This window comes from Zootoca vivipara, chromosome 7, assembly GCF_963506605.1.
Source record: "Zootoca vivipara chromosome 7, rZooViv1.1, whole genome shotgun sequence".
Taxonomy (NCBI): Eukaryota; Metazoa; Chordata; class Lepidosauria; order Squamata; family Lacertidae; genus Zootoca; species Zootoca vivipara.
In genome coordinates, this window is record NC_083282.1 from 68845495 (window position 1) to 68861033 (window position 15539).

The 15539-nt window shown below is 44.5% G+C and overlaps 1 protein-coding gene across 1 annotated transcript in view; it reads left to right on the forward strand.

The window, feature by feature from the left end:
* Positions 1 to 1617: 1617 nt before the first annotated feature.
* MAP1LC3A (microtubule associated protein 1 light chain 3 alpha) overlaps positions 1618 to 15539 on the forward strand; it is a 46268-nt gene continuing 32346 nt past the window's right edge. Inside the window, exon 1 of the mRNA XM_035122112.2 lies at positions 1618 to 2167. Within this exon, the coding sequence (XP_034978003.1) occupies positions 1633 to 2167 (535 nt within the window). The 5' untranslated portion in view covers positions 1618 to 1632. The remainder of the gene's footprint in view (positions 2168 to 15539) is intronic.

Genomic DNA, 15539 nt, shown 5'->3' on the forward strand with positions numbered 1-15539 from the left:
GAGGCTCCAGTACTTTGGCCACCTCATGAGAAGAGAAGATTCCCTGGAAAAGACCCTGATGCTGGGAAAGATTGAGGGCACAAGGAGAAGGAGACAACAGAAGACGAGATGGTTGGACAGTGTTCTTGAAGCTACGAACATGAGTTTGACCAAACTGCGGGAGGCAGTGGAAGACAGGAGTGCCTGGCGTGCTCTGGTCCATGGGGTCACAAAGAGTCGGACACGACTAAACAACAAGTATAGAGAAAAGGCGAGGAAGAGGTGACATGATAGAAGTTTGTAAAATTATGCATGACATGGAGAAAACGGATAGAAAAAAAGTTTCCTCCTTTTTCATAATATTAAATATATAATACTAGAACTTATGAAGCTTAATGTTGGAAGATTCAGGACAGTACTTTTTCAAACAGCACATAAACCAGGGGTCAGCAACCTTTTTCAGCCATGGGCCGGTCCACCGTCCCTAGGACCATGTGGTGAGCCGGACTATATTTTTTTGGGGAAATGAATGCATTCCTATAACCCACAAATAACCCAGAGATGCATTGTAAATAAAAGGACACATTCTACTCATGTAAAAACATGCTGATTCCTGGACCCTCCGCGGGCCGGATTGAGAAGGTGATTGGGCCACATCCGGCCCACGGGCCTTAGGTTGCCTACCCCTGACATAAACCATGGAACTCACTTCCACAGGAGGTAGTGATGGCCACTGGGTGCAATGCATGTAAATTTTACAATTGTACAGTAGGCTGGTTTCTTTGTGTACTCAGCTCTTTTCTATATCCAGGCATTATCAGAGTTCGAGGATGCATTTCAACCAGGTAAAACCACTCAAAGTGGGTGTGAAGCAGGTTGTGGCCTGGGGAGATTCCTGAGGTCCAAATAGATTTGGTGCTAGGGACTTAAAGTCCCAACCCCTGCTGCAGTAGAACTGGCCCTTATAATTAAGAGAGAGAGAGAGAGAGAGAGAGAGAGAGAAGCAGGAGACTACCGTAGTTGCGTTTAGAGGTGGAGAGGCCTATAGGTTTTTGAGATCCTGCAATGGGAGCTGGTGCTGCTGGAAATTCCACAAGGAGCCATGCTGGATTTCTTAGCCATGAAGCTCATTGACTGACTTTGGCCAAGTAGTCAGGATCTCTCCAGACCGCCTAACCTACATCAGAGAGATGTAGGGAGGATAAAATGGGGAGTGGGGGGTGAGGGTAGTACACCACTTTTGGGTACCTGCTCATAAAAATATAAATATGAGACCCTGCCCAACCTCAAAGCTCCTTCTGACCCAGAATTCCTGTTCACATAATTAGTTTATTCTGCTTGGATTATTCAGTAGGAAGACAGCACTCTGTACATGTTCAGCGGCATTTTACTGGGTTCATGGCATCACTATGGCTATATCATCAATAGAAGGGGAAAAGGCCCCTTGGATTGCTCTGAAGGCGATTTGAGGCTTTCTGCTTTGGTTTATTCCTGTGGTTTATCAGAGCCTGAAAGGAAGGGGGTGTGTAAAATCCGAGGTTAAGTCTTGCATGAACGGGCCTCTCCTTAGTTTAAAAGAGGGACCCGAGGCTCCCTCCGCAGCGGGGCCTGCACCAACTGAAAACATGAGCCCGAGGAAGGAGCACTCTGTGCATGCTCCTCCTCGCCCTTCCCCGCGCCTGCATTGTTCCCTTCCCCGCGAAGCCCAGCCTCCTCGCCAGGGCGTCTGGAGCGGAAAGAGCGCCGAGGGCTGCCGGCTCCGGCTGCGTTGCGCCCCTGGCAAGGAGGCCGCACTGCAGAAGGGGCGGGGCCGCGCACCTCCCCTTTAAGGAGGCTGCTGGTGAAGTCACCGCTGCCTTGCCAGCTCCGGGAAGCGCGGAGGATCGCCCAGCCGGCGGCAGCGACGACGAAGCAGAAGCAGCAGCAGCAGTGACAGTCGGCTGTTTCGAGCTGCCCGCGAGGCACCTGCTGCCCGACGTGCCCCCCTTCGAGGACTTAAATAGGAGGCGTCCTCCGGCAGCCAGAGGCGGCTGTGGGGAGCTCGGCCGCGTCCCTCTCCAGCCGGGGTCTTTGGAGCCCAGGGAAGATCCCACTGTCCCTGCTGAGTCGCGGCGCTCTTGGCTCACACCCCTTCCATCCCCGGCCGAGATGCCTTCGGACCGGCCTTTCAAGCAGCGGCGGAGCTTCTGTAAGTTCCTACGTCGGTAAAACGCTCGGCTCCCAGGCCCAGGGGCGGCAGGCTGGGACAACTGGGGGGGGGGGTTGGAAGCGGGGTGGGGGTGGGTAGAGGGGGAGCTTATCGACGCCGTCCCACCTACCCTGGCGTTTTGGGGAGCACAGGTTGGGGGGGGCGGAGGTTTGGAGGGCGCAAAGGTTCGGCGCCCCCCCCCCCGCGCCGCCCAAGGAGCCCTTTTCGCTGCTCTGCATTAACGCTGCCGCGGAATTAAGCGGAGGAGCTTAATGTCCTTGTTTTCTTCTCTCTTGTTTTTTCCATCCAGGGTGCTTCCCTTTTCTCCGCCTCCAGGGTTCCTTATGCTATTGGAGAGGGCGCAGTGGGCTAAGAGCTGGAGAGGGAGCCGTGCTCACACCCCCTTGGGGTGCCTCCTCCCCAAGATTATTCAGATTTCGGCTCCCTCCAGCTCACCTGCCTCTCTCAATCTAGGGCAAGACTTTTAACTCGTACCTGTTTGGGGTGTGCGAATGAGAAGTGCCTAAAAACCCAAGGGCAGGTGATCACCTCTAATGTCCGTCCTCTCCAAAATGTGCCCTTCGGTCATCCAAACCTAAGGTATTTTCATAAAGATTCCCCCACCCCTCCCTCGTTAAGGAAACTTTGGTGGGGTGTGCTGGGTGACTCAACACCCTTTACTGGGACGGACTGCTTTGCTTCTGGCATCTTCCCACTTTTCCCCACCCGTTTTGTGGGGGTCTTTTCCATGGTTTGGGGTGCGTGAGTGAAAGAACTGAGCAGTCCGTATAATGGCAGGGGCAGCTCATCCTGCCCCCCTCGAAAACCTGCCTTGCCCCCCCCAACCCCACCTTCTAAAAGCAACTTGAAACTCGGTGCCCAAATTGCTGCAGGTTCCGCCCCTTTGGGGGGGGGGAAATCCCTCCCTGTCTTTGTGTATCTTCAACCCAGACCTGGAGATAAATGCGCTTTGGGCGACTCTGGGAGCTGTAGGCAGCCAGGTGACTCTCTTTGTTTTGCTTGATCGTTCAAGTTTCCTGCTGCTGAGCCAGGCAGGGCAAGGAGGCAGGAAGGAAGCCCGAGGTAATTAGCAGCTGCAGCAGCCCAGCCGAACCCTAGTGGTGATGTAATGCCTACAAATGGAAAGGGGGGGGATGTTCATGTGGTCCAGCCTCTGCAATGATGGGGGCTTGGAACACGGAGCTGGAAAGCCAAGTCCCTGTGCCAGAGAAACCCCCAGCCCTCGAAAGAGCCAAATGTGCGGTTGAAAGAGGAGCTCCGCTGGAAGAGAGCCATTTCACTCCCACTTGGTGGAAATATTTGCTGCCTCCAATGGGATCCAAGGCATCCAGCGTGGTCCCGCCCCCGAGATTCGAAGCGCTTGTTATGCCCACAGTATTCCCACTTGTCATACTTCTGTTTTGATTAATGGAGCAGGGAGTGTGGCTTTGGGTAATCTGCTGTGTCTGTAGATATCTAGGGTCTCCAGATTATTTTCCCTCTAAGAATACACACACAAACATAAAAAACCCACTGTAGAAGCTGAAAGGAGGGACAATAGTCTATGACTTGCTTCCCCTATGGTTAGAACTGGGCAGCTGCCTGTGGTGAGCGATGATTTGGAATAGGTGCAATGTATATTTAGTTGGTCTTCCATGTGAAACCAGCATCCTGTTCTGATCAAGGGCAGCTAAAGGGCTCCTGAGAAATATTAAGCTTTCCTGTTTTTGGCCCGTCTGCTGCCCTAAAAGTACTTTCAGAAAATGTAAAATAAATTCCAGAATAGCTACCTTCTCACTTGTTAAATTGTCTTCAGACTGACAGTCATTAATCCTTAATTAAGGATTAGATTTAGATCTGTATTAGATTTAGATTAGATTTAGATCTGTATGTTGTTGATGTTTATACTTCTCCAACAGTTGGACTTTGTTGTTAGTTGTTGTATTCTGCCAATGCCTTTCAGAGAGGACAAATAAGTACAGCACTGGACACTTATTCCTCTCTTGGACATAATAGTTCATTTAAAAAAAATAAGGGAAGTTTCTAGTCCTTATCAATTGTGTAAGCTAAAGATTAACATATGGACAAAATCTGGTGGCAATTCAGAAGCCTGGGAGGATGAGCAGGATCTGTTGTCATCAGGGGAAGAGTGTGATGCACAGGATCTCATTTCTCCCCAAAATTCCCATCTCTGATTCATCTGTTTTCATTCTGTTTCTCTTCCAGTACATTCCAATTTGGCCACTGGGTGGTGGGAAAACAAAATATTTTATGTAAAACAAGAACACAGGCATAACTTACAAAACTAGTTCAGAGTACTGAAGTGAGCCCACAGAGAAGTTCTCCAGCACATCCCAATTGTGATGAATTGCAGTTGCGGTTCGAGGACCCGCCCCCCGCAAGAAATAAAGACACAGTGACACATGGTATTTGAGTTAATGGGTAAAATAAGGCCACAACTTTATTGGTTAGAGCAAGTGAGAGGTATTGGCTTAGGCATTGGACTCGCTGCAAGCGTGACTCCACCCCGCTCAGCAGGGGGTTCATATCAGGTTAACACCCCGAGGAAGGAGCCTGTTGATGCAAATACAACTGAAAGCTCCCCCTGGTGTCACCGGGGGTCGTGCCATGGCCCTAGCCACCAGCAGGGCATCGGACGGGATCCACGACCACCAGATCCCTTAAGGGGATACCCCTATAAGAGGAGGGTTGGATGATGGCCACAACCAGTCCTCGAACACACCAGACGACTCCATATTCCAATGCCTACCGCCAAATACTGAAGAAGTTGTGACAAATTGCTATGAGGTAGGCGAAAAAACCAAGAGGCCGGTGCCAATTGGATAAAAAACTCCTACCAGGCCCCTTGGGCAACCAAAGGCGACCAACCGAAGTCCATAGCAAGGTCAAAGCGAACACCTTAATGGAAGACCTAAAGGGAGGGTGGGCGGGAGATCCGATGAGGAACAGCAGCGAAAAGGGGAGATCTGGAGGGTGCCGCGCTCTTTTGAAGCAGGTAACCCCGCCCACAAGCTGGCCCTATTGGCCAGCCAGGGCCCTGAGCACCATAGCTGCCAAGTTTTCCCTTTTCTTGCGAGGAAGCCTATTCAGCATAAGGGAAAATCCCTTAAAATAAGGGATAACTTGGCAGCTATGCTGAGCACGGCAGCAGGTATAGGTGGAGCAGGGGGCCGAACACGCCCCCCTGCTCGGTGCAGAGCGGGTCCCGCCCGCAAAGTCCCCCCTCCCTGAAGAGGAGGGATCTTGTCCAAGAGCACTGCTCTTCATCTATGGCAGCCTGGGTGTTAAAATGACAGCTTGCTAAGTGAATGCTTTTGGAGTTTTTCACCATAAGCAGGTCCTGGTGCTTCAGAATGATACTCTTTAAGAATGTTTACCAGGCAGGTTTGTGTTTCCTCCAAGAAAATGCCAGTGACTCATCAATAGTTTTCTCCTATCATAAATATTGACCCTGTCCATTTTTTACTCAAATCAGCTGTCAAGGCCCTTGTGTCCCCTGGCTATGTCTGCAAGTGAATAGATGCTTATCAGATTATCAAGTATTTTCTAGTCATCCACCTCCAACCCTATTTTGGCATTCAATTAGACTTACCGTATATGTATCTAGGATTGCTGTGTTAAGTTTGCTGAAATACTGTTGCATTATTTTCTTTTATTTCAAAGGATTATGCCTTAGTTAAAAACACCTTTGTCATATAAACAAGATTTCTTATTTCAGATGCCAGCTTGGAGAGTGTTTTCAAATGTAGATTTGTTCTTTTTAGAAAAAGCATTGTTCTATTGTTATGTATCCATTCAACTCCTAAGATAGTGCCTTCCCTTAAACTGTTTTGTAAAAAAGTTTATAGCTGGGAAAGACTATGATTGCAACGGTGGTTAATCATTATTCTCTTGACTATCCAAAATGCCCTTTTAGTGCACACCCACAAAATAACATGGGAAGAGTCCAGCTGGATCAGAGCAAAGTTATATCTAGTCCAGAATCTTATTTTCTGCAGTGGCTAGCTTGAAGAAGAAAACAGTCTTCCCCTTTGTCTCAAGCATCCAGAGAGAGATACAGCCTTTTTTTGTACATGGAGGTTTCAATTAGTTATCATGATTAGTAGCCACTGAGGACCCTCCATGAATTTATCTAATCCTTAAAAGGCATTCAAGACGGCAGGGAATTCCATAAATTAAATTTGCATTGTGTGAAGAAGTACTCCCTTTTATCTGTCCTGAATCTCTACCACTTTTCAGTGTTGTTGGGTGAATTCTAATGACATTAAGGGGGATATCTGTAATAATAATAATAATAATAATAATAATAATAATAATAATAATAATTGTACAACACCCAATGGACTATGTTGTCCCGGCCACTCTGGGCAGCTATCTACCGTACTTGTTTCACATTGTGCACAATCTTATAAACTACTGCTCTGACCTTTGGTCCATCTCTGGACCGAGCATGAAGAGCTGGTTTTATATTTCAAGACCGTTAATGGCTTGCAACCAGGATATCTGAAATATCACCTGAACTTTGATCCTATTTACAGGTAGGTAGCCGTGTTGGTCTGACGTAGTCGAAACAAAATTTAAAAATTCCTTCCAGTAGCACCTTAGAGACCAACTAAGTTTGTCATTGGTATGAGCTTTCGTGTGCATGCACACTTCTGTGCATCTGAAGAAGTGTGCATGCACACAAAAGCTCATACCAATGACAAACTTAGTTGGTCTCTAAGGCAGGCTCTGGTCCATGGGGTCACGAAGAGTTGGACACGACTAAACGATTAAACAACAACAAGGTGCTACTGGAAGGATTTTTTTTTATTTTTATCCTATTTGTAAGCCCTGTCCTGAGGCCCAGTGCCCAGTGCAGTGAGGAAAGTGGCTACCCGGAAGATGGCCTGCTCATTGGTGGCACCCCAATGCTCTTCTCAGAGAGACTCACCTGGTGCCTTCTTTAAGGTTGTGCGGGCACTAGGTGAAGATCTTTTATTTTCAGAAGAACACAAGAGCCCACTGGATCAGGCCAATCTATTCCAGTGTCCTCTTCTCACAGTGGCCATCCAGAGGAATGTGGGAAGCCCAAACATAAAACCAGGGTGCAACATCTCTCTACCCACTTGTGATTCTCCGAAACTAGACCATGTTTCCCAGACTTTTCAGGGAAGGGGTGGTGTCCTCTGGTTTTATTCCTACCTGTGCTGGTAATGTTTAGACTGTGTGTTTAATGACCCTTGTATTATACTTGTATTTAACTTTCATTCATGTTTGAGCCACCTCAAACATGGAGAATCCTATTTAAAAACAGTTGTTGTTGATGATGATGATTAATAATAATAATAATAATAATAATAATAGTAAAGCTCTATTGTGCACCTCAATTTTTTTATATTTTCCCACCTCGGTACTTCGCTGTGTAAACCATTTCCCTAAATTTACAAAAAACTTCCCTGTCTGATTCCCTTGGGGGTAGTTCTTATCAGAAAGAGACAGACAATTGTACAAGCCTACTTTACCATTTTTTCCCAGCTCCACATCCCATTATGTGTGTGAGTTCTCTATCACCCCTATTTTATTGGTGGAGAATTTGAGGATGAGAGGAATGACTTGACTAAGGGCCTCCGGGGAGTTGATGACTGGGGTTGGATAGGTTTCCTAATCACCTCATGCAATGTAACCAGAAACTGAGTAAAGAAAAAGCACCCAGGAATGCAAGTACGTTAGTATTCTGTTATCTGAGTACTGTTTATCCAAAGACTGAAACAGATGTGATATTGCAGATCTGTGATCAGATCCCCTGAATATTCAGTTTTGGGTTTTTGTTTTTTGTTTAAAACAGCTGGGGTGGTGTTTCAGTTTTGTGCAAAGCAGCAACTCTGGTGGAGGCTGTAAAAATAACAAACCTGTCCTTGGCCATACTGTCCCTCCCCAAAGCTGCTATTTAACCCTGGGCTTTTTGGAAGGTGGGGGGAAGCCACAGCATGGGTATCTGTACTTTTCCCTAGTGAGGCAAACAGGAATTTTGTATAGCTAAAGGTAAGCCCCCAGACGAAATATTTGCAGTGGAGAATGGGGTGCTGGAATGAATACAGTGGTGCCTCGCAAGACGAATGCCCTCCAAGACGAATTCATTTTGCAAAAAATTCGTCTTGTGAATCGCGGTTTCCCATAGGAATGCATTGAAATTTAATTAATGCTTTCCTATGGGCAAAAAAAAAATTTCAATGCATTCCTATGGGAAACCGTGATTCGCAAGACGAATTTTTCGCAAAACAAATTGACTCGCGGAACGAATTAAATTCGTCTTGCGAGGCACCACTGTATTACATTGGGGATGTCATTGTAAAGATGTGGCTTCTTCTACTATTTCTTTTTAAATTAATTGGGAAATCTGATCCCAGATTCTTCTGCATGGCACTCTGTATTGCAGACCCTGTCCTGAGCAAGGGGTTGGACTAGATGACCTTTAGAGGTACCTTCTAACTCTAATGGTTATGTGATCTTCTGTGCCACATCTGTTTTGGTGCAACAGATGTGTCTTCTTGTGTAGGCTCCCTTCTTCTGTCATTGAAGCCTTGCTGAAGTGGGATTCTTGAATGTTTTGTATTCCCTTCTGGAAGCACGTGTTTTCCCCCAAAATGTTCTCTTTTGTTGTGTGTGTGTATTATTTTGCACCAAATTCAGATTCCACCCAACAGGCCACACCACAGATCAGCCTTCAATGTTTATCACCAGATGTATTGGAGTGCAGCTCCAATCTGCCTTAGCTATCGCACGTTTGTTGGGCTGATGGGAGTTGTAGTCTGAAACATCTGGAAGGCGAAACAGGTTAGCAAAGGAAGCCATAGAGAATGTCCCTCACTTGATGCTTGAAATCTACCCCATTCTGGGGTGGTTATGTGGTATCTTGGTGAGAGCTGTGGAAAGTTTGAATTATTCTTGGAACCCTTGTCCACTAATTTCTAAGAAAGCTCACAGAATGGTTTTCAAGTGTTGTCATGCTGTGACAATGCTGCCTTGTCAGTGTGCAGCACTTGAGTATTGTGCAAGCACATTTGAGGTCACACTCCTGCTTTGAACCGGTGCAGCAGATTGGCCTGGGCTAAAATATTAGCTTGGCTACAAATTGAAGAGCCCTTAAGCAAGTAGGGACTGTGGGGACACTACTTGTCCTGGGATGCAACCTTTTTCTTCCTTTTCCCCTGAACACAGGCTCTTGTGTTTTTAACACATTTATAATGGGCAGGCACCACACTGTTCCTGTTGAGGAAAGCTTTATCCTGTTGAACGTCTGCTTGCTGCAGCTCTTAAAGGCACAGGAGCCCTGTCAGGAAAAGGTGGAGGGTTTAACCCTGGACCAAAGTTGCAAAGAAGGCACATAATTACAATGAAGAGAAACGAGAGAAATCACAAAGAGCGCTTGACACCTTAAAAGCCACTATGGAAACGATAGCATCACGTGTTGCCCGGCTGTGTTTTTCATAACACTGTAGCTGACTCTCCCACATGCCGGAGGAGACTTGAATACCTCTTGAGCTGCTTGTTGTCCTCACAAACCGCTTACTCACCCGCCCTTTGCCCAACCGAGAGGGAAGTAACAAAAACAAAAATATCACGAGGCTTTTCCGACTACCAGGTACGGTATTTGACTGCTGCAGTGTACCGTATATGCCACCACCTATCTAGAGCTGTTGACGTCCTGGCTGGCGAAGGGCGATGGCTGAAGTTTGGTTTCTCCCTCCCAACCGCCTGCTGTGAGCTTGGGGGGGGCGGGACGGAGGGACGGACAGCTGCTTTAGATGCCAGGGGATGGGCCAAGTAGGAGGAGAGCAGGGAGCTTGGCTTCTTTCCAGATGCCCTCTTCTCTTCTCTCCTTCCTTCCCACCCCCCTCTCCCAATCCCAGCCATCCCATTTGAAAGCAAACAGGATTAAAATAGCCTAGGAGGCACAGGGGGCTGGAATGGCGAGGTCAGGCAAGGCAGCTGCGACTGACTGTTACGTGTTCCTTTCAGCTTATTTTCCACATGCCCTTTTGGCTCTCTCAGCTGACTGGTTTGCTAAATACTTTCTGGGAAGAAAGGGTAGAGGGGGGATGTTGTCAGCCAGCCAGCCAGCCAGCCATCTGCATTGGGCCAATGATGTTGTTGCTTCTATGGAGGGGGGGGGGGAAAAGTAGTCATGTTTTCCTTCTCTACCTCCTCCAGGATGGGATTAAGAAGCACAGCAGAGAGTGTGTTAAGGAAAATGCCTCGGGCAGGGTCAAGTGCTCTTCTGGCGTCTCTGCCCTTTCAGGCCTTGCAAAGTTTACAGTCGTGGGCTGGGCTGGGCCTGGAAAGCAAACAGTCACAGTCGTCACAAGAACATCTGTTTACAAAGTGTTTGAAGCTGCTGCCCTTTTCCTGTCCCACGGAGGAGTTCCTAGGGAGAATCTCCTGAAATTTTACAAGACCTCCTTGTATCCTGGACACTGTTTTCATAGGCCCCACCTGTACTATTTAAAGCAGCCGTGGCTTCCCTCTACGAATCCTGGGAAATGTAGTTTGTTAAGGGTGCTGAGAGTTGATAGGAGACACCCAGTCCCCTCACCGAGCTAAAACTTCCAGAGTACTGTAGTTTAACAAGGAGATGAATAAATTAACTGATTGCGGTGGTGGTGGTGCTTCTGCCTCATCAAAGACAAATAAACACGATCAAGGGTTTTCAAAGCATGAAAACAAAGAAAACCTAGAACTACATCCAAAAATCAGCCATAAAAGTAGTTTACTTCCAGAGTAGTTTAACAATGACTCTTCTTTTCCCTGGGAATTATGGAAGTTGTAGCTCTGTGAGGGGCAGAGTCTTTCCCTTTTGAAAAACTTCAGGTGCTCCTGCTGTTTAGATGGTTCTTTTTTCCCCTCCCCCCCTTTTCTTTTATGGCTGATTTTTGGATGTAGTTCTAGGTTCAGGGTGGATAAAAATCAATGATTTTTTAAAAAAAATAAAAAAAATCGGATTTTTTTGATTTAAATCGGATTTTTTTGATTTAAATCGATTTTTTTGATTTAAATTGGATTTTTTTAAATAAAATGCTTTTTGAGGAAAATATATTACCATCCAAAGGTTATTCCATCATGAAATAAAGATTAGTTTTTTAATTATGTAGAATAAGGTTGTATATGTCTAATTTTTTGGGTAAATAAATTCCATTAATCCATTCACAATGTCATGCTCTTCCAGAGGTTTTTGTAAGATTATTGGGCAGTTTCTCTGCCTACAAGATATTATCACAGATGCTTGGTTTACTTTTGCAGTTCTCAAAACTGAATTTGACTCAACAGAGATCACATGCCTCTTGTTCACAGCAAAAATGTTATAACATGAACAGAGTTGAGAAAAAGACCTTAATCCTATTGTTCTACAAACCTATGAATACAGAAACAACCCCTTCAGTGCTAAGTTTCAAGAAGTTCAGTGAATAGAATAGAAACAATATTTTTCTGATTGTTTGGAGTGGACAGTATTTAAGTTTTTCATGTGTAGGCTGGGCTGACAGTCTAAGTTTCTTAAAATATATATATATTGTTTTTGTTTAGCCAAATTAGTTAACAAACATGGATGTTTGTTTAAGCAAATAACATATGCTGTAATGTTATTGTTTCAGTTGAATAAATCTATTTAAATTGTTATTATTAAGGTAATGATTATTTTTATCCTTCCTAAGTACAACAGTAAAGTTGTCCAAATATGAATAACCCATTAAACTGGGGGGGGGGAACTAAAATGAAAAGTTGTTATTCTAAAAATCTTCATCTACTTGCATATTAAAGTTATACCAGGAGGAATTAGTCTTTATGTAGAAAACTATGATTTAAATCAAGCCTTACTGACTAGTGATTTAAATCGTGATTTAAATCGTGATTTAAATCAGATTGATTTAAATCAAATCCACCCTGTCTAGGTTTTCTTTGTTTTCATGCTTTGAAAACCCTTGATTGTGTTTCTTTGTTTGTCTTTGTCTTCTGGGATAAGAGTCCCCAAGGTTGTTGGTCAAGTTGTTCCCTTGTAGTGACAACTTGATAGGGAAAAGCTGAACCAAACTTGATGGAAACTTAAAAGGATGAGCAGTTATGTGTAGATGAGGCAGAAGCAAACAGTAAAACTTACCACCACTACCACGATCAGTTCATTTATTCATCTCCTTGTAAAGCACTGTCTCAAGGCAAAAGTTAATTAAAAACAGTTAAAAATGCAAAAACAATACTAAAACTCTGGGTGCATCATGTCCAAAATGAAAACAAATTGCTGTGTTCGCCCCACAACTACTGTACTATTTTAAGAAAGGCATCTCTTTTCAATCCAAACGCTTTTGTAGTGGGAAGTAGGAAGCCATTGCTTAGCTCCCCTCCCCCAATTAAAATATCCATCTCTTATTGAACTATAATGAAAGGCTGCAAACCCATATACACTGGGAGTGTCATTGAATTTGATGGGGACTTACTTATGAGTAGACACATACAATATTGTTCTGTAAGTATGTATAAATGGGTTTATTCACATTCAGGCCATGCTACTCCTTTCAACTGTCCCCTGTTTGTTCACTGCAAACCTGCTTTTTGATCGCAGGAGCATTCCTGCAAATTTTAGTTCAGCTGTTTTTAAGAGGTCCAAATGCATAGTGGACGAACAAAGAACTTCCCCAAATATATAGTAGAAGCATGTTGCCATATAATGTATAAATAACAATTCTAGTTCAAGGCATGAGCCAACTCCTCCTCATCATCATAGACTTTTATTGCGCTAGCCATAGACCATGGCATCATTCAGAAAAATAACCAGAGTATATGAACCAACTCTTAAAATACAATCCACATGTTGCAAGTTGAAATTGGGCTATTGTTACAGGCCTAAGTTGGAATGTTGATCATGCCAGTCCTAGCCTTGCCTCCTTTAATTGTCCACTCCTGCCTTGCTGCATTCTAACTTTATTGCTTAGGTGTGGCCATGGCAAAATGACACCTTTCATATAGCTATATATACTTCTAACAACAATTCCTCCCCAGTATACACAATTCCATGATGCTGTATGTGCAGAACTTATCAAAGTAACACTAAACAAGGTTTATTATTTATGTAGTGTATTTCCCAAGCAAAATACTTTATTTTACATGTTGCAAGCCACCTTTTTATATTTTAATAAAGGGCAGATGATAAATTTGCAGATAAATAAATGGGACACAGGGCATTGCAGTCTTACATGTTTCTCCTCATAATTAAGTTCCATTGAGTCAAATGTGGCTCACTCCCTTGGTATAGAATTACAGACCAAGGCAGCTAGATCACGACTTGCTTAAGACCATCCAGTGAATTCATAGCTAGGTTAAAGTTCTGAACTGGGAACTTTCTCACTTGGAACCACCACGCTGCATGACCTCTAAATAGTCATGTTTGGAACCCGTTGTTGAATAAGAGTTTCAATGGGTTTAACGATAATTTTTAACAACCAAAATAAATTATCCTCATAATCCTTTTAGAAGCTTGGCTGTATATTTTTCTTTCTCTTGAGTTCCTTTCTTCCAGTATAAGATTGTGATCTGGCACATAACCACTGGCATGCAATCTGGTTGCAATAGGACTTCTGCACACACAGCTGTGCCGAGCATTGTAGGTTAAGTAAATATTTTTCTAAAAGAAAACATTAAGTGAAATTTGTGGTGCTCTGAAACACTTTCAAAACTTAAGTTCTAGCAGAGTTGCTGGATAATGGAGGGTGGTTGTTGTTTCATACCAAAGTGGCACTTGTCTGCAAAATATTTGACCAGAAATCTAGGTCTCTCTGTCCCTCTAAAAACAATTTCTTCTGCAACTCATTTGATCCTAACTTACAGTAAAAGTTCTTGGCCAGGGTGGACAACCTTTTTTCTGTCTAGGCCTGCATTTTCTCAGAGGTGATTGATCTATCAGGAATTGCAGATCTACAATGGTAGTGATGAAACCAAAGGTGCATGGGAATCTCACTCATCCCTGTTCCATTACTTTCTTTTCCCTCACTCTTCCACCTCATTTTCTCAATTTCACCTTCCTTGCTACCCACCTATTAGCTTTAAGGGGTCTGAAGGCCACTGTTTGCTCACCTGTCTTCTAGAATCTCTGGTTACCTGAAGAGGAACTTGTCTGGATCAGACCCCGAGTCTGTCTAGTCCAGCACCTTATTTCTCACAATGGCCAACCAGATGACTTTTGGGGAAACAAAAGCAGAGTGTGGCAGCAGTATCCCTTCTGAGTTGTTTATCTTCTGCTCTTTGCTATTCAGAGCTATAGCTATTCTAAATGTATTTAGTTTACTTTGTTAATACCGTGAGATGCTTTGAGTTGAAAATAGGGATGAGAATCCAATAACTAAGTCCAAGTATTATATAATACACCACAACACTCTTTTTGTCCAACCTGCCTGGGCCCATACCTTACCAGGTATCCCTAAGATTCCAAAGAAGCAAGTATGAACAGGGCTTTCTGCTTCCTGAGCCTCAGGCTGCCAACTTACTCAGTATGTTGTTTTAAACTACTTTTAACATTGAGTTTTAATGTTTTGATTTTCCCTGGGACCTAAGGGTGAAGGGCCGGTGAAAAAATGATAAAAGATAGTAAACAAGAAGTTAGGAACTGGATTCAGTTCCCCAGAGAGACAGAACGCCAGATGTAAATGATGTCGATTTCGCTTTTCAAAACTAAAAGAAAAGAGAGCAGCATTAAAGAGCAGCATTTGAGATAATCAAAAGGCCCATAAAAGTTATAGTTCCAGAATCCGATTGGAAAGAATGGTTGGGAATTACGAACCAGAATATAATGACAAAAGTTAACTGATCCTAACCCTGTCTATCCCGTTGAGCGTTGATCTTAAAGGCTGTAACAGGTGACAGAAAACAGGAGGCAGAGGAAAATGCAAAGATATAAAAACTCAGGGGAACCCCGTGAGCCAACCAGAAGGCTTAAAAGGTAGAATTCTAGTCTAGCACTATTGGTGTACGTGTTTTCTCCTAGCTGAAACTAGTTCCCAGTTAGCACAACCTCTGGCCTTAAAGCACAATATGTCCAGATAACACAGGTGTCTCAACTTGCTGAGATCATTCCAGTTGTTAGGAAGTAGCTTCTCTTCCAGAGATCGGTTCTTACCCCAAGGCGCAAGTGATGGAAAATGGTGCCATTTTCTTGACAGGGTTCAGCAGCCCAGTGCATGGAATTAACCTAACCTACCAAAGCCTTCCCAGCCACCACTGCCCATCCCGCCCATCCCACCCATGACCGTGAGGACCCTTCATCCTGCCCCTTCCTTTGCTGAAATTAGGGTTGAAAAAAGCCATCTGTTGTCGCCAATAGTTGCCGTTT